The sequence below is a fragment of the Excalfactoria chinensis genome, chromosome 5, assembly GCF_039878825.1.
Source record: "Excalfactoria chinensis isolate bCotChi1 chromosome 5, bCotChi1.hap2, whole genome shotgun sequence".
NCBI lineage: Eukaryota > Metazoa > Chordata > Aves > Galliformes > Phasianidae > Excalfactoria > Excalfactoria chinensis.
The window spans coordinates 54306684-54331350 of NC_092829.1; the positions used below are offsets into that span (position 1 = coordinate 54306684).

General features: G+C 39.8%; 1 protein-coding gene across 2 annotated transcripts; it reads right to left on the reverse strand.

Moving 5' to 3' along the window:
* Positions 1-205: 205 nt before the first annotated feature.
* On the reverse strand, positions 206-23365 carry BUB1B (BUB1 mitotic checkpoint serine/threonine kinase B). 2 transcript variants are annotated; one of them, XM_072337945.1, is made up of 23 exons: positions 23308-23365; positions 23061-23212; positions 21699-21758; positions 21286-21430; positions 20226-20422; positions 19947-20125; positions 19637-19830; positions 16483-16577; positions 14911-15134; positions 14510-14622; positions 13218-13315; positions 12877-12929; positions 12112-12196; positions 11644-11740; positions 9990-10276; positions 8954-9144; positions 7198-7344; positions 6916-7028; positions 6473-6634; positions 5599-5741; positions 4731-4902; positions 4261-4367; positions 206-754 (listed from the first exon to the last, which is right to left on the reverse strand). In XM_072337945.1, exons 2-23 carry the CDS (start codon positions 23201-23203, stop codon positions 568-570), a joined length of 3192 nt encoding a protein of 1063 aa, XP_072194046.1. In that variant the 5' UTR covers positions 23204-23212; positions 23308-23365; the 3' UTR covers positions 206-567. The 2 variants fall into 2 exon arrangements, with proteins under 2 accessions (XP_072194046.1, XP_072194045.1); XM_072337944.1 differs by having other exon boundaries at positions 23295-23355.
* Between the last annotated feature and the right edge of the window lie 1302 nt (positions 23366-24667).

The window sequence follows — 24667 nt, forward strand, 5'->3', positions numbered from 1 at the left end:
ATTTTTTCCTGTGATGATCATCCGTGAGAGCACATTCCAAGTAGAAATGTTCAAGTGACCAGGAAATTCTGCATGGTTATGAAAGCAGCCACTAATTGAGATGCTTTCACAGCTAGTAGTTGAAGGCAATTCCCAAGCAAGGCAGAAGTGGATAGTAAATCGAACTACTTGAACCATCTGACAGGAATACTTAAGAGACAGAATTATGATCGAGATACAACTTTATTAAAGAAACAATGATTAAAAACTGTACTATAGACAATCTAAATGTAGGACCAAGACACTTTTGAGAATGCAGCATGAACAAGGCATTAAACATTTTTAAGGAGCTATACAAAAAGGGTATGGGGACGGTTAGGACAACCTATTTGCCCTGGCAAACTGCTCGGACACAAACTAGTTCACGTAACAGCTTTAGGATATCTAGGCACTGATGTGATATTCTTTGTTGAATCCTGTGTGAAGTACTACAGAAATGGCTACAAACACATGCTTACATTTGAAAACAATAAGATGTTAACAACAAATTCACTTTTATAGTACAGAACAGATTTGTCCTCTGTGAAATCAGAACTTCTCCGAGAAGAACATATATTCCAGCGCTAGTAAGGATTCACAAAGACGTTCTTGGAAAGAGCTGTCAAACATGTCACTTATTTCTTCTCTCAGCTCCCTCAGCAGCAGCTCTGTGGACTTACCATCAGCATTCAGAATTTGCCGGAAAAATTTACCCCAGAAATCACAGCCAACAGTCCTAAAATAAACCAAGCAACTTTCAGTGAAACAAGTAGGCACACGTGACATATTAGTCAATACTTCCACTTAAATTCAGCATTAAACACCCTGGGAAGACCAAGACTAAAACAGTATTTTCACTAGCATGAAAATAATATAAAAACTAGCAATATAGTAAAGTTCATTTGGGTTGCTCTCTCTTTCCCCAGTAGGCTCCTGCACAGTAACTAGACAGACTGTTTCACAGGTCCATCAAAAACTTTACAGTTACTTTTCCTAGTGTACATGATGTGTGGCTTAGAGTCAGATTTAACTCCCGTATTTCACCCCTTTTTCTTCCAGAGTTCTCACACAGATAGTATCTCAAAGACAATTAATAAACCTTCTGTTTCACAGATAAAGACTTACATCTTGAATAAAAAGGTAAAGTGACTCATGAAATCCTAAGAAAACTGCTATGAGAGCTATTGCTTTGTCCTTCAGTGCTGCACTGAAGTCTAGGGGCTGCGCAGCTTGTGACTAAGGCACTGTTCCCATTAAGCCAGGAGATACACTGGCTTCTGAAGAAATTATCAGCCTCTGCTTTGCACAAGTGACTCACAAAACAGGAGCCATAGTCTCAGAGAGAACCTGGCTTATACTATTATACTAATAACTCTTACATTTTCTAAGATGATGCAGTCATACAGAACCTGAAAGACGCGAGGCCATTTCCTTCACAGCAAGTAAGAGATAGCAGAGGATGTTACGTGTTGGTAGGGATATCTAAGGAACTGAGTGATAAAAATAGTCTAGAACTTCAAACACAGCTTCTCTATGCTGTTATCAGCCTGCACAGATGAAGCTACCTAAAATAACGTGGTGAAAATAGAAAAACTAAAAAAGTAACATGTTAAAACTCCCCTCCCCTAAAAGAGAGATTAAGTCAACCTTATATTAATGCTCAAGAACGAAAAGAACTTGATCCAGAATTTACATTCTACCTTCCCAGAAACGTTAAATACATTAAATTAAACAATTCATATTCATTCTGCCAGCTTCTGAAGGGGAAGGGGTCCTGCTTTGAGTGCCAGTAGCCCTCCAAGGCCATTTCTGCACCTTGCCTTACAATTCTTGACTTGCAAGGATAAAACACAGCATTAATGAGTATCTATCAACTAACTCCTCTTAGAGTGAAGCACTTCACTGGGCAGGCAGTTCTGTTAGATGAAGACACCCTGCAGCAGTAAACTAACTTGCCAAAGATTACTTGAGAACTCACTGAAAGCTTTAAATTCGAGTGGAGGAGAAGAGTCATCAGCTGTTTGTTAATAAGAACTAGACATATCAAAAGGTCTAAGCGTGAATGCAGAGTTTGCCAAACAAAAAAGATTTTGTGCAGATTGCTTATTCCTGCATAATGAAGTGCCCCATTCTAACTGTTGATACAACAGTGCAAGTCCAACAGGTTTGTCTAAGGGCTTAAGTTTTTCAATATCAAGAACTGCAAGAAATATATGTAAGAAAGGATGAATGATTCTAGCAGCAAAGTGAAAAAAACAAAACAACCATTACCACCACCAGAATGGAAAGGTTAAATTCTTTACTTCTATTCACAACTTCAAAAAGAAGAATTAATAAACGAATACACCTAGATGAGAGATGAACCATTACAAGCTGGGTTCAGCATTACAAAGCATATGCCCAGGCTTTGCCTTCTCCTTCCTTAAAATTCCTCTAACCCCTCACAGCTCTCAGTGCCCTCTCTACTCACGTATGCCCACACCCCACCTCTACCCAAAACCTCTTTTCTTTCAATCCAGTGTCTACAGCTTTGACCCAAATGTATTTACAGCTGACCCCTCCTTTCTAAACACCCCATAGTGGTCAGGCCAACCCTTCCACACTATTTCTACACCTGCTGCTCACATCATCTTAGTTCAGTTACTAGAGTTCTTCCTATTTTTCCTCAATATTCACACCCAGATGAGGACCCTTAACACCCTTTCTCAGCTCAGGCCCTATTTGAGCTACAGCAGGTGAAGCCAATTTCATCTCTTGTAGAATGAAAAAAAAATATATAAGAATTGAAGAACATAAAATAGAAAAAAGCAACTTATCAGAACTGTATCCTACCATCTCAGCAAAACATCACATAAAAAAGAAAAAAAAAAGGATTGTGTCCTGAGAGAAATGAATGTATAGGCATCCTGTTTCACAGGACATGTCAAATGGACTCAATGATATGAAATTAGAATATTTGTCAGTAGAGAACAAAAGCCAGTTTCCATCAATAGTTTAGCTGCTGTATTTCCTCCCTCCCTTGGCATTTCTGAAACTAAGGCATTATAAAATGCAGACTTACTGCCAACCTATAAATCATTGATATTCATAACCACAGAGATGAATTACTCTTGGTGATTTTGTGCCTAGTACATACAATATCCCTCGCTACAGGATATAGAATGGAACATACAGTCAATATTCAGCAGAAGCTTGCTATAGCTTTATAACTACTGGTATCACTCTATAACTGTGTGTAAAAAAAAAAAGAGATATATGCAGAGTAAAGAGGTGAGGGCTTTTATATCCCTCTAACAAAGCTTAAGATTAGATTTTTTTTTCCCCCTAATGGTTGACTACAACAAACTAAGAAGCGTAAGTAATGCAGGTTGCTAGGGAACACGACAATTCCCAAGCCTGTAGTAGATTTTCTTGAAGAAATGGTTAAAGAAGGACATCTAAACTGACTATAGCTAGTATACCACGATCCTGAATGCAGACTATTCTCAGGAAATCTCTGTTATGAGCAGAGCTCTAGAAAATCCTAAGGAAATGCTAAGGCTGAAACATTCCATAAGATATGACTAGTGAAATAAACAAGCATTTTGTGTAAGGAAGAATAAGAGATGTATGAAGATAGTTTTGTAGCCATCCCATGGACCCCATATGCCATAAAAAGAGAGGGGATAATTAATGCTAAGAGATCTAAAAGGGATCTAAAAGGGAGCAGTATTAATTAATGACTGAGGACAAACACCATCACTTCCAAAAGAGTGGTTGCCTTAATCGGTTTTCCTTCCTGTGCATGTATAAGATTAATACTGCTCCTGCAACAGTCGTAGATAGAAAAGCAGCATCTTAGCCCCTCAACAGACCTAGAATCAAGCATGCAGACCATCAAAATCACCATTTCTAAAGCAAAATGCTCATGTAATATTTTTTTTCCTCACTACCCACACACTTTCAAAGCTTGGTCTGTCAAGTCAAAAGAGAGACTAAGACAGTCAGGTCTGAAAGGCAAGCAAAATCAGCATTGTAACAGGCCCGTACAGCCCTTACTTTACTTAAAACTGTTTCCTGCATAGCACTATGGTTATTCCAGACTCATGCAGTGTGTGAGTTTCAAAACTCACAGAACTCATGGTTTTAGCAACAGCACTAGAATTTGTTCTAAGCTTTGAAGATAATATTACTGTAAAGAAAGTGAAGGAAACTGAAACAAGTGTGTTCCTTCACAGCAGCCTCCTCTGAAAAAGGACTTACTTGGATACATTTTGGTTGATTTTCCAGATGGAGTCCTCCTGATAGACCTGGACATGCTCACCAAACAACATCAAATGGGCTATATCTGCAATGCCAACCAAGTCTGCCTGCAATAGCAACAAAGTTCAATTTCATTTGATTTCTGCAGTCCACTACAGATTTCTATTCTTATACTTCTATACTTTTGATTCTGAAATGGCATTTGCATCAGAATCTTCAGGGGCTAAGCAGTACAACTACAAAAGTAGAATTCTGGTCTAACTCTAAGCTCTTAAATAGAGCAGTCACAGACACTCAGCAGCTCAAGAACAATGTTGCTAAGTCCCTTCAGTTAATGCCAAAAACATAAATCAGATGATAAATTATCTTCATTCAGTATTTATTAGAATTTCCCGTAAGTTTTTTTTAAATACAACTTAAACAAAGATTTTGAAAAGGAAACACAGACATTAAGATACCCTGCTAAATACCTGATAAGGAAGGCAGCTTTTTGCCAGAAGCTGCTGTCCGTGAGGAGTCTGAGATATTGGAAAGCTGTTGGGCAAGCTTACTCTAGACTGCAATCTTAAATCCAGACTGTGAGAGAAATCCACTACCTTCAGAGCACTTGTCATTTCATTATTAGCAAATGGATCGCAGATCCTGAGAAAGAAAGCAAAACAAACATGAAGAAATCCAAATTAAAACAAACAAAAAAAACCTCCAAGTGTAACAAACATGAGTCTTTGCTATGTCAATGCTCCCCTCTCATGGTTAGCTTAAGAACTACTTCTGAACAAACTTCATGTGAAAGGGAATCCAGCTGGCAGCCTGAAGCTGATAGCAGTATCTCCAGAGTGTGCTAAAGGAAATAGTAATGGGTTACAGATGTTGCAGCTTTTATTTTCAGCACAGTTATCTGAAACATAGTTGGTGAAACAAGAAAATAACCTAGCTGCTAGCACTTTTCTCCCTTGTTCAGGAATTCAAAATACTTCTACATAAGAATTAAGTATTATAATACTTCATAAAACTGACTAGTCTATACACCAGTGAGCACAAGCTGAAAGGGTGGGACGGGGAGTACTTGTATAGATTAGAGTGTACTGCCAAGCCACTAATATAAACAGATCACCTGTTCTCCGTCTTCTAACTTCTTGTTTTACTGATATGCAGGATCACAGGCAAGTTATTTACCACATTCAGTTAGCGGTCCAGTATGCTGGCAAAGCAGCAATTTGGGAACACTGGCAAAAACATTTTATTTAGTATCACATACATTTGACAGCATCATTCGACACCATTTCTTGGAAGGAGGCACACAGTGAAAGAAAGGTTGATTTACACACATAACCTAACCTGTCTCCCAGAAAGAGTACTTCTGGTCTCAGATCTCCATGGACAATCTCTGCTTTGTGGAGCTTCTCTACCACATCCAGAAGACTATAAACAACTAGTAGAATAACTTCCTCACCAATGGACTTGCAGCCACAGATAACATCCTGAAAACAGGGAATAAACATGCACTGATATGCCATTCTACCTCAGATTAAGTTAAATATTTATAGCTCACCTTTCCACTCTCCAACCCACCCCACTCATCTGTACAGAGATAATGATCCCAACCTTAATTCAGTAAAACCAAATTTTGCCAGTGAACAGCCTAGTCAGAAGATCCACGAGCTCTTAGAAGACACTATTATTCAGAAGAGGACAACAGCTCAAGAGGAAGAAACTGAACTGAAGGCTGAAATTACTATTTTTTTTACAATCTATTTAATTTATATGCAGCCATCTGAAGTGTACTTTCTAGACTTCATTTAAAATTTAAAATGTAAATCCTCGAACAAGGCACTAAAGTGCTATGACCTTCTAATAGCAGACTGGAAGACTGGAACTCATTAAAAGATGCCAAGCTAAACAATAAATAGTGTTAAATGCAAAAGTTATTGTGGAATAACATGCAGTTCTTGGCTCAGATTGTTTATCACTCATGAACACAATAAAAGGAAGAACTGCTTTTTTCCAAAGCAGCACATGATCTATAAATAAGAAATCAGCTCTAACTAAAACTAGAATAGACAATCTAAATTTGTACATATGTGAAACAAAATAGAAGACTTAGATTGCAGGAATATGTTTATTCAGTCAGCAGAGCCTGAAACTCACTAATGGTACCTATATGGAAGTGTTCATGGCCTTTTACAATTGTCCTTTGTTTATCTGTACTGACCCCAAGCGTGAAGCAATTTATGTTCTTGTGCAGAACAGCACAGCCATTTTGGTACAAGAAACAGCTACAGTTTTCACTGAAGCTTTGTCCAAAGTCAGCATTCAAACGCTCCTGTAGCTGAAGCATGATATAAAAATCCCAAGGCACAGGCTGAGAATACACCTACAAGAGGACACATAAGAACATTTATTTGAGGAATAAAGCAAAAGTTGTTCACATTCTTCTTTTCCTTTTTTTAAACACTGCTTTACCAAGGAACGTGTTTTCCACAGACAGAAACCTTTAATCTGTATCAGTAATTAGGAAGAGGACACAAGGCATGGCAAATCTTATGAGTAGCATTCCTGAAATCATGATGAAGTTTATGTATATCGGATATTGTACATGTCATGATATGAACTTAATATTTCACACTTCACGCATAAAAGCGTTATCTGTCTCACCTTTATTGCAAATCCCTTTGCATTCAGCTGAAGAAAGTTAACTGGAACAGCAAAAAGCATTTTGTATTCTTCATTATTCCAATATTCCCGTTTGATAGAGTAAGTCTCATTTCCTGTTAAGGAAATTTTACATTTGTGAGCCATCACAGCACGTGTATGTCCAAACTGTCCACATTGCACCCCATCTTCACCACATAAGACTGTGGTTGAATAAAAAGTGCATTTCAAACCAATTACAAGATAATGAGGTCCCTCGCACTCCCCAGTGTCTGGAATACCTACCTAGCTCAATGTCTTTCTCCAACTCAATGACAGGCAGAGAACCAGTCTCCAAATGAAAATTTGGAGAAGCAGTCAATGACTCTGGCATGGGGTCTAGAAGCTTTTTACGCTGTTCCGCAGTCCACAAGAACTGAGTTGCATCATCACCTAGTAAGACAATAAAAACAGATCTGCTCAAAATAAGTGTTGAGACTCTAAAAAGCTTGTATCTGTTGAGGACAAAAATCTACCCAGATATTGAAGCCTTTAACTTGGCTTTCCCTCTGCAAGTCTAGTAACCTGTTCCCAATAGTTTCTTATTCTACAGAATGAACATAACGCTTATCTTTGAAACTGCCTTATACAGTATCTCATTATGAGGTTTCAGCAACACTACCATTAACATACTGCAAAACATGCCTTTTGTGAGACAGAAGGCTATGAATTAGATGCAGCTCATCTGCTCAGCCATGGTACAATCAAATCCATTATTTTCTGAATTAACAGTCTTTTCTAAGATCTGTATCTGGAGCAGACAATCGGTTAATGATTTTTAAATGAAGGGTTTGATTGTAATTAACTTCTTTGAATACAGCGGGGGTTTATTTAGTAAAAAACTGGGCTCCAAATCTGCTGCTCTCTGTAATAAGAATTTCATGGTTTATACTTCTCAGAAAACCTTCAAGAAAACCCACACAGTTCTGAGTTTGTTCTTCCTGCATGACAGAAGATGTCATTCAGCAGATGAGTTCATCTACACAAAGCCAAGGCAGCCTGAGAAGAGTTGGCCTCCAACATCAGGCTAAGCAAAACAAGACCACCAAAGGCTTCTGCCAACTTCTTTTCTCAAGCACTATAAGCTAGTAATAGTCACAGTGCAGTTAACAGATTTCAACCACGATCCTATGTTGCACTCTCATTTTTCACTCTGATTCCAGGTTTTGAACATACTTTGTTATGAAACATGAGCAGCACAGCAGACTTCTTGGATTACCTGGTCAATAGCCACACAGTAACACTGTTTCCAAAAGTAGATACATTGAGAACTTTCAGATACATAATTTTAATTAACATATTGTAAATTGAAATCAAAAGACAAAGCAAATTAAGCACTCTATAAACAATACAAGCTTAATTACATTGGCTAGGTTTTGAAGGCTCTGACCATTCCCATTCTAAGCTTTAACAAAGATCTGTAACAAGAAAAAACGGTCTTAGTTTCACATCTTCCTGTAGCCAGATTATGTAGTTGTTAGTATTGTTTTTCTTCAATAGGAAAATGACAAAAAATATTGCAAAGCATCACTTAAAAGTAATGAGAAATTTAGAGTGCAAACTAGAAGCATGCCATTTACCACTAGATTTCATGTATTTTTTCAATGTGGCAATTACTGACACATCAAGAGAACAGAGAGCAGTGACAGAAAAAAGACAAAAGAAAACAAAATCATCTTAATAGTTCTCCCTGTCCCGCAGCCCAAATTTTTCATTTTAAAATTCTCCCCTCATTACTCCTCCACACTTCTTGAAGTAATGCCTTAACTGCTCTGTAAATATGAGGGTAACATCTCCTGGATACATACAGGCACTTTATTCTACATAACTCAAATAGTATCAAGATATATAGTACAGGAAGTGACAAGTTCAGTCACAAGACAAAGTAATGGGAAGTGTAAGAAGTAGAGTAGAATATAGTATATTGGAAGCATTACAGTTTAGTATCAGCAGCAAGTTATTTGTTGTGATTGAAATCCAGTTAATTCAGTTTAGTACTAACCAGTCACGATTTCACTGCTACCTCCAGAATCAGCAATTGGCTCAGCAGGCAAGCTCTGAGCAAGTTCCAATTTCTCAGGGACGTGCAGGTATTTAATTGTGGATATTTGTGTAACAGAGGAAAGAGAAGATCCTGAAGAGACTGAAGAACCTGATGAACGAGTATCCTCCAGGCTTGCTTCCAGGATCGGGCTGTAAACAAAGACATCAACTACTCAGACACTCAGAAAATGCAGGGTCTAGATCACTGTAGCCTACTGAAAGTATACTGTGCATTCCCAGTCTTGCTGTAGAAAGAAGTCCTTTCCTAGCCTTACTGGAAAATGGACAGCTATGTTGGAACGTCATGTCTGCTTCCATCAGCTTAGATTCTGAATCTATGTCTACAAATGACTCTTCTATTAAATACGACTCCTACAACAGAAGATATGCTGAATCTTTATTCCTCCCTTATCTAACAAAGAATCATTCTTGCTCTTCCCTCCTAATCATAATCAGCATGGCTTCCAGGAAACTTGCCAAGTAAGCAAACACCTTCAACTTGGTATACATGTTTACATACTGATAGCTAGTACAGCAAATTCAGTTGTGAACTAAGATACCATACAACTCACTTCTTTACAGGTAAGAAACGGCAGGTTATTTCCTAATTTTTTCCTTTCCATCTTTCTTCATCTGTAGAGGCAATCTCAGATATAATCACCCAATCCATTTCTACATGCTAAAATGACTAATGAAACTAACAATTACAAAAGGAACCAATTAGTCATCTTCTAATCTCTGGTTACAAAGACAGAATATATTTATGAAATTCTTCACAAGTTAATTGGTAGAACAAGCATAGAGTTGAGTCCCTTAACAGTAATGCTGGAAAGCTAAATGAGTTTCCTCCTAAAACTGCTCAATGCAAAATGGACCATGACCTAGAGAAATAGAACTGTTCATCGTAAAAGACAATTGTTTCTTGAAAAACAGTAGTCAAACTACAACCAATCAGACACAGGAAAAACAGCTTACAATGCAGTGCTATTTATTACCTCAGATTATTCACACAGAGAGCTTCACTGTATGTTCCCTCACAAAGTGGTGTTTTCTCATCCAGAGGTGCACTCTTGGGTTCTGGACAGTCTTCCTTTAGAACACTCTGTGAATAAGCAGGAGCTGGGATTCTCTGAGCTACCACCCCATGAAAGGGAGTCGAGGCCAGATGGGCAGCCCTAACAAAGTCACACGTGTCTTCTGGGTTGGCACAAAGGCTTTTGTGCTTGTAGGAGCCTGTCACAATTGCATCCTCAGTCAAAGGTTCAATTCCATGAAGCTCATCCTGAAACAGGTAGGAAAAGATTGAAAGCCTGTAGGTTTTATGTCAAATTATACATACTTTTCTAATTTAAAACTGAGAAGCTGTCTTCCACTCCTCCTTCTCTTTTCACTGGGAAATTCAGAAGCTGTGCTTCAAACGTAACTTCAGGAAAAAAAGAACCCATGACATATGTCATACAAGCAATTACTAAATATGTCATATTAAGTCATATTTAGTCTTTTTTAAGCTTATCTACAAGTATAAGGATATAATTTATTCACTGGGGTTTTAAACTAGTGTAAGGACCTCCAATATAGCGTTACTTCTCTACTGTCTTCAGCCCCCTCATGTTGGCTCTACCAGGCATTCCAATCCTACAGTTATCCCTCACCTCATCAATATGAAGAGCATTTTTCTTCCCTATCTTCTACCCCATCCATCACCTTCCAACATCTTCGCATCCTCTATTTACATCATTTATTCCAATTGAGTTATTGAAACCTAACTAATGTACTTGCACGTGTTATTCCCCCAGCTAGAAAGCCTAGCATTATTACATCTAGTGTCGCAGGGGTACTATGTGCTTTTAAAGGCTACCTGCGATTTCTAACACTCCAGAAGTGCCTCTCAGTTCAATTACAAGCATATTATTTTAAAAATATTATATTTTAAAACAATTGGGCATGGAAGGCACACATGTAAAACCATACTCTGCAGACACCCAGTCTGATTCTAGAACCAAATCTGAACATGAAGCTTACCATGAATTACTTAACTCTACTATGTGTTCCATACTGAAACTGCCTCTAAAATCCTTCTCGGTTTGAAATAAAATCCTCTCACTCTTTAAAGTGAGATTTTCAGAACCAGTCTAGAGATCTATTGCAGCATGCATTAGTTATATCCTTTAGAGACAGCAACTTCTGCCTCTACCTGAAAGCTTTACAAATATCTGCAAAACTCACATATAGAGAAGGGGAATCACTACAGCTTAAGAAACAAGTACAGAGGTTTAGAAGAGTCAGATGTGCAGCTCTCCAAGTGACAGAATCTGAGATGTTTGCGTGGACAAGTAGCTTCCTAAAGTTTTGGAGTGAAGAGTCCCAGCCACTAATCTGTTGCTTACAATTTAGGAAGATTCCTTGCCATTATTTTCATAACAGTCACATTAAGTCCTGAAATAAACATGAATTTTCCAGTGTATTTTTAAAATGATTCTACAGTTCTATGAACGTCACCCAATTCACGTGTCACCATGCTAGACAGAGGCTCAGGATCCTTGCTTATCTCATCTTAGTCCAGCCACTTTCACTCCCTTCAGCAGTAGAATGTTCTACTCCCATTTCTCCTTGACAGGAGATGTACCGTGGTGCTAATTGTTTCCTTACACAGGTTTCTGGTGGTAAGTTCTCTTTCACAGTGTCCACAGGTTTGCGAACAGCTAGAGGGCGCCGAGCAGCTTTCTGGCCATGATCTGTAGAACGACTAAGAGTTACATGGCATTACATATTCGTTCAAGGTTGGAAACTACTAATACAGGCTTCTCTCAAGAGTTTAATCTATTGAATATTTCAGTCTACAACTTTCTACTACATAACTACCAATAAATCATACTGTGTGCTCTCCAGAATAAAGAAAGCTTATAAAACATCCTGAATAGTTCTAGACCTAAGAGGAACAGCAGGACAATGTCTTTTCATTATAGGCATCACGAGTAGCACAAAGAGAGAAAATACAAATAAAAAGGCCCCCAACCATATAAATAAGAGCCTGTAAGTTAGGTTAGAGTAGGTGGTTTGATACTTCTGTTTTTCTTCCCTCCCTCCCTCTAAAATCCAGGTCATAAATAATTCTACCTTGTATTTTGGTTTGCTGAAGTAGATGGTTCAACAAATATGGAGAAAAAAGTAGCAGGATCTGGTGGGGGAAGAAACACTGCATCTGTAAAGAAAAAACAAGAGCTTTTATTATATCAATACTTTTTTTGCACGTATTAAATACACAGGATTCAGTACCAAAAGGCAGCCTATAAACAGGAGGGGAGCCAACTCTTTGAAAAGGTAGACAAGGGGAAATGGTTTTAAGTTGAAGGAGGGAAGATTTAGGTTGGATATCAGGGGGAAGTTCTTCACTATCAGAGTGGTGAGAGTGGAACAGGCTGCCCAGAGAGGTTGTGGATCCCCCGTCCCTGGAGGTGTTCAAGGCCAGGTTTGATGGAGCCCTGGGCAGCCTGGTCTGGTATTAAATGTGGAGTTTGGTGGCAATTTCTAATTGTTTCCTTCTATGAAATCCACAGAGGAAATAAAATAGTATCAATCTTAACATGAGTTTTGAACTCCAGATAAGGCTGCGTACACAAGTGAGGAAAAAGCTCTTCAGTTTTTAAAAGAGAAAAATGCTCTCATGCTTTAAAGTCCTCTGAAGTAATGAAAGTTCTCAAGCCCTTACATGCTGGGTCTGCTGCATAGATATGCTTAAAGACACTAGCCTAGTACATCCTATTTTCACTCTAACTCACATAGACTACTGTTATTAGCTTGCTACAATTTCGATATTCCCGTCAAAGAACATTTTCTCTTCAATACGGTCTTCTCATTCTTATTAGACATTTAAATCCTTACCCTCAGAACACGACTGTTTATGCAGCTGAATATCTTCTGAGAGGCAGCATTCACTGCGAACAAGATATAAATTTAATACTTCTTGCATTTTACACACTCACAAAACACAAGGAGACATCACAAAAAGAAATCAAAGTCAAGATGACCTATGCTAATTGTAAAAAATTAGGTTCGTTTGCAGACAAACAAACCTATCTTCACATAACTTCAGTTCAAACTCTGGTTACAGGCAGATACCTAAGGGTACCTCCATTCTTTCTGTAGGAACAGTATTCTACATTGCTTACAATGAGCTGTACCCACAAATTCCCATTGCTGGCAAGGAAAACCCTCTATATTACCTTTGCAAGTGAGGCTGTTCCATTCTAAGTTCTGTGGCAGTGGATGAAGTACATTCTTGTAGTCCCAAAGGTGGTGAAGGCTTTGTTACCTCTGTTGGCTATAGAAACAAAACTCTATTTTTGATTCTACAGTGATGAAATGATAAACCATACATCAATATCCCAAGAACGCTATGACAATCCCAGATAGGTTATTGGAGCACTGGCAGATTAGCAATTATTTTTTTTTATGTTTTTACTTAATTTGCTGGCATAAGAAAGCATCCACTGCTTAGTGCAGTTAAAATGAATAGATTTTACTCCTCACAACCCTATGATTTATTTGTTTTTTAGCAGGAGCTTTTAGCTACACTGCAACTGTTAACAACACATGCAAGCACATGTAAGCACACATCTTACAGCAAATACAGAATATTCTGCATTTCATCGCTTATAAACACTTATTCTAAAGTTATTAGAAGTGAGAACTATGGTGGGAGAGAGGAAAGGAGACTGTGAGAGAAGGTAACTCATGGACATAATTAAGCTAAGGAAAACTTTTAAAGTAAGTAACTTTTACTTGCTATTTGTAACTAGAAATAAAAAGTGGCACCTAAGAACTGCTGCAAACAGAATAACAACTTGCTGTGGGTAGTTGGGTTTTTTTGTTTGATTTTGTTGAGTTGATAACATACTAGCTCTAGCTCTTGTTGAACAATGCTTACACAGCATCAAGGTCTGTTTCTCACACTGCCCTGACAGGTGCAAAGCAAGCTGGGAGAGAACAGAGCTGTTGCAACTGATCCAAACTTAAAGGGACATTCCTTTCTATTTGATGTTTTACGCTGTAAGAAAAGATGGAAGAAAGGAGTAGAAGGTGTGAATGGGAGAGGGAGAGATGTTTGGAGTTGCAGTATCTGACTGCCCAAGTGACTGTTACACACTATGAAACTATGCTTTCCTAGAAACAGCTGGATCTTTCTGTCAAAGGGAAATAGTGACTGCATTCCTTATTTTGATTTATTTAGCTGTCCTCATCTCAACCCACCCTGCTTAAAAAGCACTGCCTAGATAGACTACCAGACCTGAAGCCCTCGATTTACACCCCTATTCTGAAAGGGCATTTAAACGTTTATCTGATTTTCATTTACCAGGTGATACTGAGTGTACGTGTGCAACAGAATGAAATATCCTTTCACAAACAGGAAAGCCATTAGCCAGCAAAAAATAAAAAAAATAAAAAAATACTGCACTCCTGGTATTTTGAAATAGTAACTATTTGTGGAAACGCAGCTACATGGAGAGGACAATACCTGTTCGTGTAATTCTTGCTGTTTGTGATTTTCTTTCTCCTTTAACTTCTTCTCCAGTTCCTCAATTTTCTTTAGTATTTCTTCCTTCTTCTGTGCTAGGATCTGCATCTCCTCTAAGGAAGAAAAGCTTGTAAGGTACAACATACACTTCACATGATTGTGGCTAAAGTGTGAATTCTTTAAAAAGAAGCTTGACCTCTGGTCTGCTTTCTCCTGTTCCTGGGCTACATGTTCAGCAGTTAATTACATTGCCTTCAGTATACTTCAGACTAGCTAAATAATAATTCCAGTAGAAAAAAAAAGCAGCTGCAATAATAGATACTGCTGTATACTGACAAGAAATAAGTACAATTTCATTATTTCATCTCAGAAAGATGGAAGTCCTTCAACTTGGCGCATACCTTCAGCTTTCTTTCTTGCTTTCTTTCTGTAGACTTCCGCTCGAATCTCTTCAAAAGAGAATTCTTCCACTCCAGCATAAACTTTGTCTTTACAGTACATCACTACCTCTTTCTTCTCCTGGGTATCCTGATGGTGATTCTGCACCCGCTGTAGAGGATCCTCCTTCTCGGGCTTGCGAGCACTTAAAACATGGTTTATGCTGGGTTCAATCTTGAAGGGAGTTCTGAAGAAAAACAAAACAAAATGAGCAGTCACTGCTTGGTTTATACATGCTTCACTGAAACACACAAGAGACAGTCCAGGTGAGAAAATAGCTGGTTTCAGAATCTAGGTGCACCAGTCTAAAGACATTCTTTTGATTACACAAATGAGAAAAGTAGAATGATAGCACGTAAAAAGAAATATAAAAGTCACAGAAACAGTTGTATTGGTTGGGAAATATTCTGTTTAAGCTTTCTTAAGTTACTGTATGCCCTTGGTCAGAGCTACTCTGCAGCCCACATGCAAAATCCACAGAAAAGATCTATGCTATTAGACACCTTTCAGCATTCTTAGACCTTACGTACTTCAAACCCAAGGAAGCAGTATCTAACATGAAACATTCTTTTCTACTCCTCTCTCTTTAGAGAGGAAACTATGCTTTCCATGGTCATCATTAGGCAGCAGAAAGGTGTGGTAATACAAGAATTTTACAGAGCAGCAGCTATGGTTCAAGATAAGGACTTCACAGAGCAGCAGCTACGGTGCAAGATAAACAGCATGAGAACCAAGGACACGTCTAGGATAAGAATGAATGGCTCGTGGCTTTGAAGGGGGGTTTTAGGGTTGTTATTGCAGTAGCTTTCCTCTGATTAGTGTGTGTGATTTTCAAATGCCCTCATCTGTCTGCTATAAAAGTATGGCTTTTCAGGCAATAAATGGATGCAGCTATACTTAATCATATCGGTGTGTGGCTGTTTGTCCTAGCGCGCAGACCTTTTGCCTGCACGTTCACCAACAGAAAGGTAAGCAGTTTTGCAAAACAAAGCATTTTCCTCTGCTGTAACAAGACAAAGCAACCCCATCTCCAGGATTGATCAACATTTCAGGGAACACTGTGTGAGCAAGAAGGGAATTTCAGCCAAAACAGCATACTCCTCCATAACAATGTTGTCATGGAAACTCTGATAGCTAGTTTCTGAATAAAACTCCAGATAGATGGAGCACACAGTCCCCTAAACAGAGGAAAAAGGCAATAATGAGCCTGTGTCTATTTGGAGCTGCTTTCACTGAGAAGAGCATCCTGAGACAGGTAACTACAGCATTCTGTCAGTGTACTGAGTTAAAATAACCAACTCTTTAGCAAGTATAAATGTAATACTGGCTCCTACATAATGAACAGTCAAATATTTCTCACGTCCTGATGCACCTTTCACTGAAGCTTTTGCCATCAAGCTGAAATATTAAGAGCTTCTAGGTTGACATCTTAATTCCCTCAGAGCTAGAAGCTTGATTATTTGGCAAAGAATCAGAATAGCACAAAGCAGCTTTGATAGTTTCAATGCATTTCTCATTTCAAACTGAACACTCACATGACTTGCTGCTGAGCAGACTCTTCTACATATGGGGTAAAACTGGGCACAGGACGGGGCACTTCTACACCAGAATTTGCATTGCTGCGAGGACGCTGAGAAAGGAGAAATAAATGTTAGCAGCCTGAAGATTCAATTTTAGACACTACTATTAAGAGAAAATAACAGAATCCCCTTTTGTCCCAGTATTTGGCTCATTTGTCAGCTTTGTTACAAAATGTTTAACTTTTCCCAAGATGCATATTCACATGATAAACACCCTTCTGATACACAAACAGTTACAGATCAGTAAGTTGGGTACTAGCATTAAAAAAAACAAAAGCAAGACACACCACTGCTGCACATCCTGATACAGACCTAGGCTCTGTTATTCTGAGAGTGCTGGTCAAGGAAAGTATTTGTTTGCTTCTTGTTTGCTTTCCAGAAGTGCCATCAACCACATTTTTCAACAAAAGCTGTCTCAATCATATTGTATTTTTTCCCTTCCGCTGCCCACTAAGAACCTCCAGATTTCACAGTTTTCCTCTGAGGCCATTCCTACACCACAGATATCCCTTAACTACATTAAGAGCCTGTTATTTAAAGAGAATAAAGATAGCATTGAGTACTGTAACATTCTACTCACATCTGCCTGTTTAAAATGTTCCTAGGTCCTCAGACAGAAAGTGTTATGCTGTAGGGATATCTCAAAATTGGCTTCTCTTTCCCACACAGCAGTTTACTTATCCATTCTGACTCTGCCAGAAACCTCTTTCCTCTGTGCAGCTTTTAATGCCTCAAAGCAGTCACCAAAGATTATTCTTTCATTGTAATACAAGACAGAATGAACAACATTTCATTGAAGATGATTTAAACTATCACAAAATTACAGGGGTAGAAGGGTTCCCCTGGTGATCCTTCAGTCCAACTCCCCTTCTAAAGGTTTTCTCCAGTATGTTACACAGGAAAGCATCCAGGGAGGTTCTGAGCATCTCCAGAGGCGGTCTATCACACCCAGAGAGGTTTACCTCATGTCTGCATAGAACTTCCTATGCTCCAGTTTGTGCTCATTGCTCCTCAATCTGCCACTGGGCAACACTGAGAAGAGTTTGGGCTCATCCACTTGATTCCTGTCCTTTAGATATTTATAACAATGTATAAGATCCCTTTGAGACTTCTCCAGGCTAAGCAGTCCCCCCACTACTTACAAGCCTCCAACTTGACTTTGCACTGTCAATCACAACCTCGGAGCGAAACAAGTTAGCCAGTTCTCAATCAACCTCTCCCACCCACTCATCTGTCCCACACTTCTTAAACTTGTCAATGAGGATATTATGTCAAAAGCCTTGCCAAAGTCAGTGTACTTATTAATATCCACTGCTCTCCCCTCATCAAACCATCATGACATCATAGAAGACTACCACATTGGTCAAGCATGATTTCCCCTAGGTGGATTTCATGTTGACTGCTCCTGATAACCTTTTTTTCTTCCAAATGCTTAGATATGACAACCAGAACAAGTTGCTCCATCACCTCCCCAGGCATGGAGGTAAGGCTCTAGTAGCTTCAAGAATCCTCCTTGCCCTTTTTGAAGGATGAAGTAACACTGGCTATCCCCCAGTCAATCTTCAGGTACCTCTCCCACTCTCCATGACCTTTCAAAGATGACAGAGAGATGCTTGGCAATCACGTCTGTCTTCAGGGTCCATGGATTTGCAGGCATGGAGTTTGCTGAGACAATCTCTGACCAGATCCTCCTTGACCAAGGGGAAGTCTTCCTTTCCCCAGATTCTTATCTCAAGAGTCTGGGATTTCCAAGGTTTGTTATTAGCAGTGAAGACTGCAGCAAAGGTGTTCAGTAACTCCACCTTTTCAGTGTACTTCATTCCCAGGGCATCCATCTCCTTCAGCAGCAAACTCACATTTCCCCCTTGTCTTCCTTCTGCTATGGATTCTTAAAGAAGCCTTTCTTGTCCTTGACCTCCCTCACCAGATTCCATTTCAGGTGGGCCTTAGCCTTCCTTCTTGTCTCCCAGTTTGCCCTGACAATGTTGTCTACCAAGCTGGTTCCACCTTAGTTAAACTACGGAAGTGAGAACAGAGAAAACTCTAAGGATAGATATACAGAAGCATTTGGGGGATCAGAAAAAACCATAAGGCAGCCTGAAACAAAGAAAATGATAAATTTTACATTAATAACTCATCTTCCTCATTTTGCTGAGCTAAATTAAACCCATGATTTATTGTAAACTCCTCAATTTACTTAATAAAATTGCTTTTTTATCTGATAGCAATACTTCCTGGACTTTCCATGGATTTCATCCTTTTTGCTTCATTCTCTAGTTTTTGTTCCTAAGCTTCACTCTTAAGCACTTCTGTCCTGATAAGCCTTATACACATATTTTATCACTTGATAACTTCCCATTCTTCCTGTCTAATCCACAGAGAGCAGGAGCACGTTGGAAATTATCTAAGGACCTATGAAACAGAATTTGATTTCATAGAATTAATTTATTTCAGATAGCATCTTGGACCATTTCTTAAGACGAATAAACACCTGTAGCATAAGTTCTCCTTTTTATGTCCGCAGCATCAGTTTAAACCACTGGAACAAGCCTTCTGTCATCCCTTTTTTCATCTCCCGACAAGCCTCTCTGTACTGTCAGGATAAATATTCAATTGCTACAATTCAATTCATTTGATACTAAATCTTTCATTTTCATCACTAGAACTCCAAAACAGACTTGCAGAGTGCTGTACATGTATTATTTTTGTAAGTTAGGCAATGAGTTCTTCCTTTGGGTTGTAGTGTACGTCAATTCAATTCTTGCTCCTTTCCGTATAGAAGGAACTTATGTTCAGCTTTTCCCTTTTTCTTATAGCACTTCCCAGCCCTTCAAAAATGTGGCAGGCCAACTCTGCCAATTTTTCTGGTTAGCAAGTATTATAATTTGATACAAGAACTTTAGTTCTCAAAATCTGTTCTAGCAAGATCAGGTTGTTTAGCTTGACTATACAGGCCAGAGAGTCTTCAGGAAGAAATTAGGAAGGCTCCACAGCTACCCATATAAATAAACCCCAGTGAAAGAACACAATCTTTGTCTCAAGGATTGGATGAAGACATTGGCTTACACATGTCTTCCTCTTTTTGCCAGTCCAATTTGAGTCTCCTTACCCTCCCAGAGTTCCAAGGTCCTGCACTTAGTTCATTCTCCTTTGCCCTTGGAGCTGGAGGTTCTGTCCAACGCTGTGGAGTAAGTAAGGGAATCTCAGGTCCAGAAGCCGAAGCAGAATCTCCATCAAATACAGTAAAACCCAGATTGTTTGAAAGCTGCTGAGGAGTCTGGAAGTTTCTGTTCTGGTTTGTGGCTGTAGGTGGAAAGATTTATGCAAATTAGCCATTAACCAATTGCACTTCGGTGCAAATTCTACAACAAAGTCATCTAAGTTTTCCAATAACATACTGCTTCAGCAACTGAACGTACCTTTAAGTGCATCTCCTACACGACTAATTGGAGCTCTCACATTTTTCTTCCCCCTGCCTTTTAGATCTGCCAGTGTGCTCCTCTGAGGTTCTTCAGTTTCCAGAAGACCCGTATCTCTTTCATGAGCAGCTTCTTCAAGCCCCAGCAGAGCTTGCCGAGAAACACGGGTCTGAAACTGCCTGGTATTCCCAAGAGAAATCAGTAAAAATTTCACTGTACCAGGTACCCACTAAGGCATGCAAAAGTATTTCAAGCTCTTCTCTTCATCTGGAAGCTTACCTGTGATGAGACTGGAGTTTCTCCAAAGGCTCCGCCTTGCGCTTAAGACCTTCCTGGAAGATGATATCCGCTTTCTTAAAACTTCCTCTAGCCTCAAGTTCTTCTGCCCATGTAATATAGAGTTGTGCCAATTCTGTACCAATTTCCTGACTATGCAGGTAACTATACAGATCCAAGGGCTCAGTACAGCAGTTTCCCTGAAACAAACCAAGTATTTCAAAGGGTGTCAATGTCTGCTTTTTGATACCTCTGCAACATTGCTTTTATTTCAGTACAAGACTTGCAAGAGCAGTTGTTAGGTCAAGAGATACTGTTGTATCACGTCACAGCGCACAGAAAGAAAGCAAGTCACCAAGCGAAAGCAAGTGAGGAACACCTCTGCCAACACCTGTGAATCTCAATATTACTTGCCCCTTAATCTTACCTTACATATTCCAAGTATTGATTTCAAGCGTTTTTTTCCTATATTTCAGTGATTGAAATATGTCATTTTGGCATTCCTGAGAATAGTTATTTTACCTAAAGTACAATATATATATTAGCAGTCTAGGGACTAGTAAATTAACTGGAAAAGCTAGACTGGGAGGCAATTCCTTTTAAGAAGGCAAGAACAGCAACAAGAAACACATCAATGAAGAAACAGTGCAAGACCAGAGCACACAGGTTTTTCCTTAGACTTAGATGTGGATTCAGTACAGTTACAAGTTAAAATGACTGGAAGGACAGATATTACACCTAAAACAAATCTTTAAATCCCAAAATACACACGGAATCAAGCTTCACTTATTCAAACCAGCTTGTTTGCAAAATAAAACTAGAAATTTTACAGCGTATATCACTATACGAGCTCAACGACCTCGAGAAACACCTGAAGATACTACTGAACGTTTGAAATAGAATTCCAGAATAAACAAGAGGCTTGTAGAGACAACTTCTAATGTTGCACTAGTTGTACAGCATACTCTTTTACTTGGTAGGTTAAAGAAAATAGCTTAGTTATGCAAACAGCTTGACAAATACTAAGAAAAATCAGCACTGGAGATTTTCACAGAACACTCACAAATTTGAGCCAGAGACTAAGATAACGGGGATCTTGGTAGTATTTCTGCTGCTTGTTGAGAGCTTTCACTGCCCTTTCCAATACTGCAGAGAGGTTACTCTCCTTTCCACCCTGGGGGAAGGTCTGCTCAGTCCACTTGATGTACCTAGGGATGGAACATGTTCATAGGAATTCTGTTTGGAAGAAGATGCATGGCTTCTGTTACAGCACACAACAAGAGTTAAAATAAAGCTTAGGAATAGTATCGAAACAGATACTGCAGATTATAACGTACTTAAAAATAATTTTCTCTTCTAGTGAGTTCATTTTTAAATCACAATAATATTTTTCTAAGCTTCTACAAGGGTGCCTAACATGTCAGGGGCATAGCTCTAATCATTCCATTATTTCTTTGGAAACAGAAGGAATCTTACCGGTCCCAAACATCCAGTGGATCATCTCCAGAATAAAATCTGATTTCTGATTCAAATTCTCTAGAAAAAGAAAGCACACATATTAACTGCACAACAGGAGCGTGCAACCACAAATGCTTTCTGTTCTGTAAACTAAGATCATTGCTCTCACATCATTTTATAAGTCCATAATAATAATAATAATAATAGCTATAATAGCATACATTTCAACTTGATATTTAGACACACACAGTCACCCAGATGGTTCAGGCACAATACACACACATCTATGCAGCCTCCTCACAGTCAACTTGGCTTCCTCAGGGAACATGTATTAGAAGACCAGACTATAGAAATATAACTGAATAGGTTCAGGTTACAAGATACCCCCTTTTGGTATATAATCATGTATAACTGCAGAAAACTCTATGCATAATAAGAACTATAATCAAACCCAAAGTGACTTTTTGCCCTCTTAAGAGTCTCTGCAAGCTAGGGAGGGCAGAGACACCTCTATGCTGTCACAATAGCAGGAAACATTTATCTCCTGAGAAATCATAGAACGGCTTCAGTTGGAAGAGACCTTAAAGATCATCTAGCTCAAGTCCCCCTGCTGCCAAAAGGTTTGCCAACTACTAAATCAGACCAGGTGCCCAGGGCCCCATCCAACCTAGCCTTGAACATCTCCAGGGACAGGACATCCACAGCCTCTCTATGCAGCCCATGCCATCACCTCACCACTCTCAGTGTGGAATTTCCCCCAACATCTACCCCAAATAGTCTTAGTTTAAAACTGTTCCCCCTTGTCCTATCACCACCTAGCCATGTAAAAAATTGACCTCCCTTCCATTTATAAGCTCCCTGCAAGTACATGAAGGCTACAATAAAGACTCCTCGCAGGCTTCTCCAAGCTGAAAAAGCCCAACTCCCTCAGCCTGTGGTTTTAAACTAAGACAGGGGAGGTTAAGGTTAGATATTAGGAGGATGTTTTTCACGCAGAGGCTTGTGACACACTGGAACAGGTTGCTTAAGGGGGCTGTAGATGCCTCACATCCCTGAATGCATTCAAGTTCAGGCTGGATGTGGCTCTGGGCAGCTTGGCCTGGTGGTTGGCATCCCTGCACATAGCAGGGGATTGAAACTGGATGATCATTGTGGTCCTTTTCAACCCAGGCCATTCTATTATTCATAAGAGAGGAGCTCCAGCACTGAGCATCTTTGTGGCCTCTGCTGGGCTCATTCTATAGGCACACATCTTTGTTGTGCCACTGCTTCAAGTGATTACCGTATGAAGGAAGAAACAAACAAAACAAACACTCTTTCTTTCAGCAAAGCTGCCGAGGAGGCAGTGAAATAAAGATGGCAATGCAAAGCAGGGCTCACTGTTTCCTGAGCTGAGCTGCAGTGTGGCTGGAGGTGTCGTGCTGCGCCAAGGCCTCCTGCAGCGTAGCCATGTCCCGGCCCTGTCGCAGCGGCTGCACGTTCTCCTTGCACAGCTCCCACTCATCGTCGCCGTCCCGTGCCATCTTCAAGTTCTGCGTGATGACAAAAAGCGATCAAACGTTAATCGGACGGGACACCTCACCCGAAACCCCACAGAAACCCGCCTTTCGTTACCCAATTCCCGCACCCGAGCGCTGCCGTCCCAGCTCCTAAAGCGACCCCGCACACCCCGCCCCACAACGGCGGCGCTGCCGCAGCCTAGGGAAATTCAAACCTCCAACCGCCTCCAGCCTCTCTCTCATTGGCCGTCCGGCTCACGGCGCGCCGTCTGATTGGTCGACGCCCTGAGCCCTCTCTGCTGCACCATGGGAGCTGTAGTGTTCACGCTTCTCCTTCAGCTCTGGTGCTGACTGGCTTTGCCGAAGGGCTGAGGTCTGCCGATCTCTATAGTTTTGACAGGAAAACCTGCAAATAATGGCATTGTTTTCTCCGACGGCATCCCCGAGATGTACAGCTAGGCTCCCACCACCGCCTTCTCACTGAAAAACTCACTTTTTGGGTATCCCTGGCAATGCAATAATGCGCAGCAGTTTCCATCTGTTCTTGTGACCCTGTGGCTGAACCAGGAGGAATTAGGGGCTACACGGTGGTTTCTCTTTAAATGAAAGCTGAGATTGCAGTAAAATCCAGCAGCTTCAGAGAACAAAGTCCTGAGTGTGTTCCGGGCTTGTTTCTACCTGTGTTCTGCATCTCAAATACGAGGCAGCTACAAGAACTGTTTGGAAAGGACCCGTAAGGATCACCGAGTCCCATCATCATCATCCTGGCTCCAAACAAACCTGACTTTACATACTTATCCTACAACAAAGGATAGAATGCGTATAGAAGGTATATAGGTATATATATATTTCATAGGTATATATAGAAGGTATACAAGCTCAAGCTCGTCACCAAGCAAAACATGATCTCTTATACTGCATCTATTCCACTTACCACACCTTTTATCCAGACCTTCACGACGTCAAGGTGAGAATCAGAGGTGGAATCCCTGCTGTTCATCACAGCAGCCTCTCTGTGCCATATTGAACCTCACTTCGGTGCTGTGTGCTACGGTGAGAGCTTTGTCGGAGCGCAACTACTTGCTCTTTTGTTTGAGCCTTCAAGGCTTTCATCTCAAGGGGTTTCAGGAAGGAATTAAGAAATGATTTGTATAAATAAAGATAAAATTGACGGACCTTTTCTGAAGAAATAAGAAGCTCCTTCAGAGCAAAAGAGCTAAAGATGCAACATCTCCGAGGCAAATCCTACAAAAACAGGTCTTCAGTATTTGACTGCTACCCAACATGCAAAGAGTCCAGGTCATCGGGTGCCTTGAATACCTTCAAAACTAAACCCAGCATTGCATGTGCACTCTAATTAGCCATGTCCCAAAGTTCTTTTTTCTCTTGGAGGCAGAAAAAAAGGCAAAAGGATGCGCTTGCTTTCAGATATCCCAAAGAAAGCTTGATATGATGGTATTTGGTTCTAAACAGACAGAATGAAAACGA

Bases quoted from the DNA above. Each gene is read 5' to 3' on its own strand.
- BUB1B (XM_072337945.1), bottom strand. From the start codon at position 23,203: ATGGCACGGGACGGCGACGATGAGTGGGAGCTGTGCAAGGAGAACGTG. The intron at 7,029-7,197 runs GTAGGTATTCCA...TTTCCTTAACAG, and splicing joins GGAGAAAGACATTGAGCTAG to GAAATGAGACTTACTCTATC. The intron at 5,742-6,472 runs GTCAGTACAGAT...CCCTGTTTTCAG, and splicing joins TAAATTGCTTCACGCTTGGG to GATGTTATCTGTGGCTGCAA.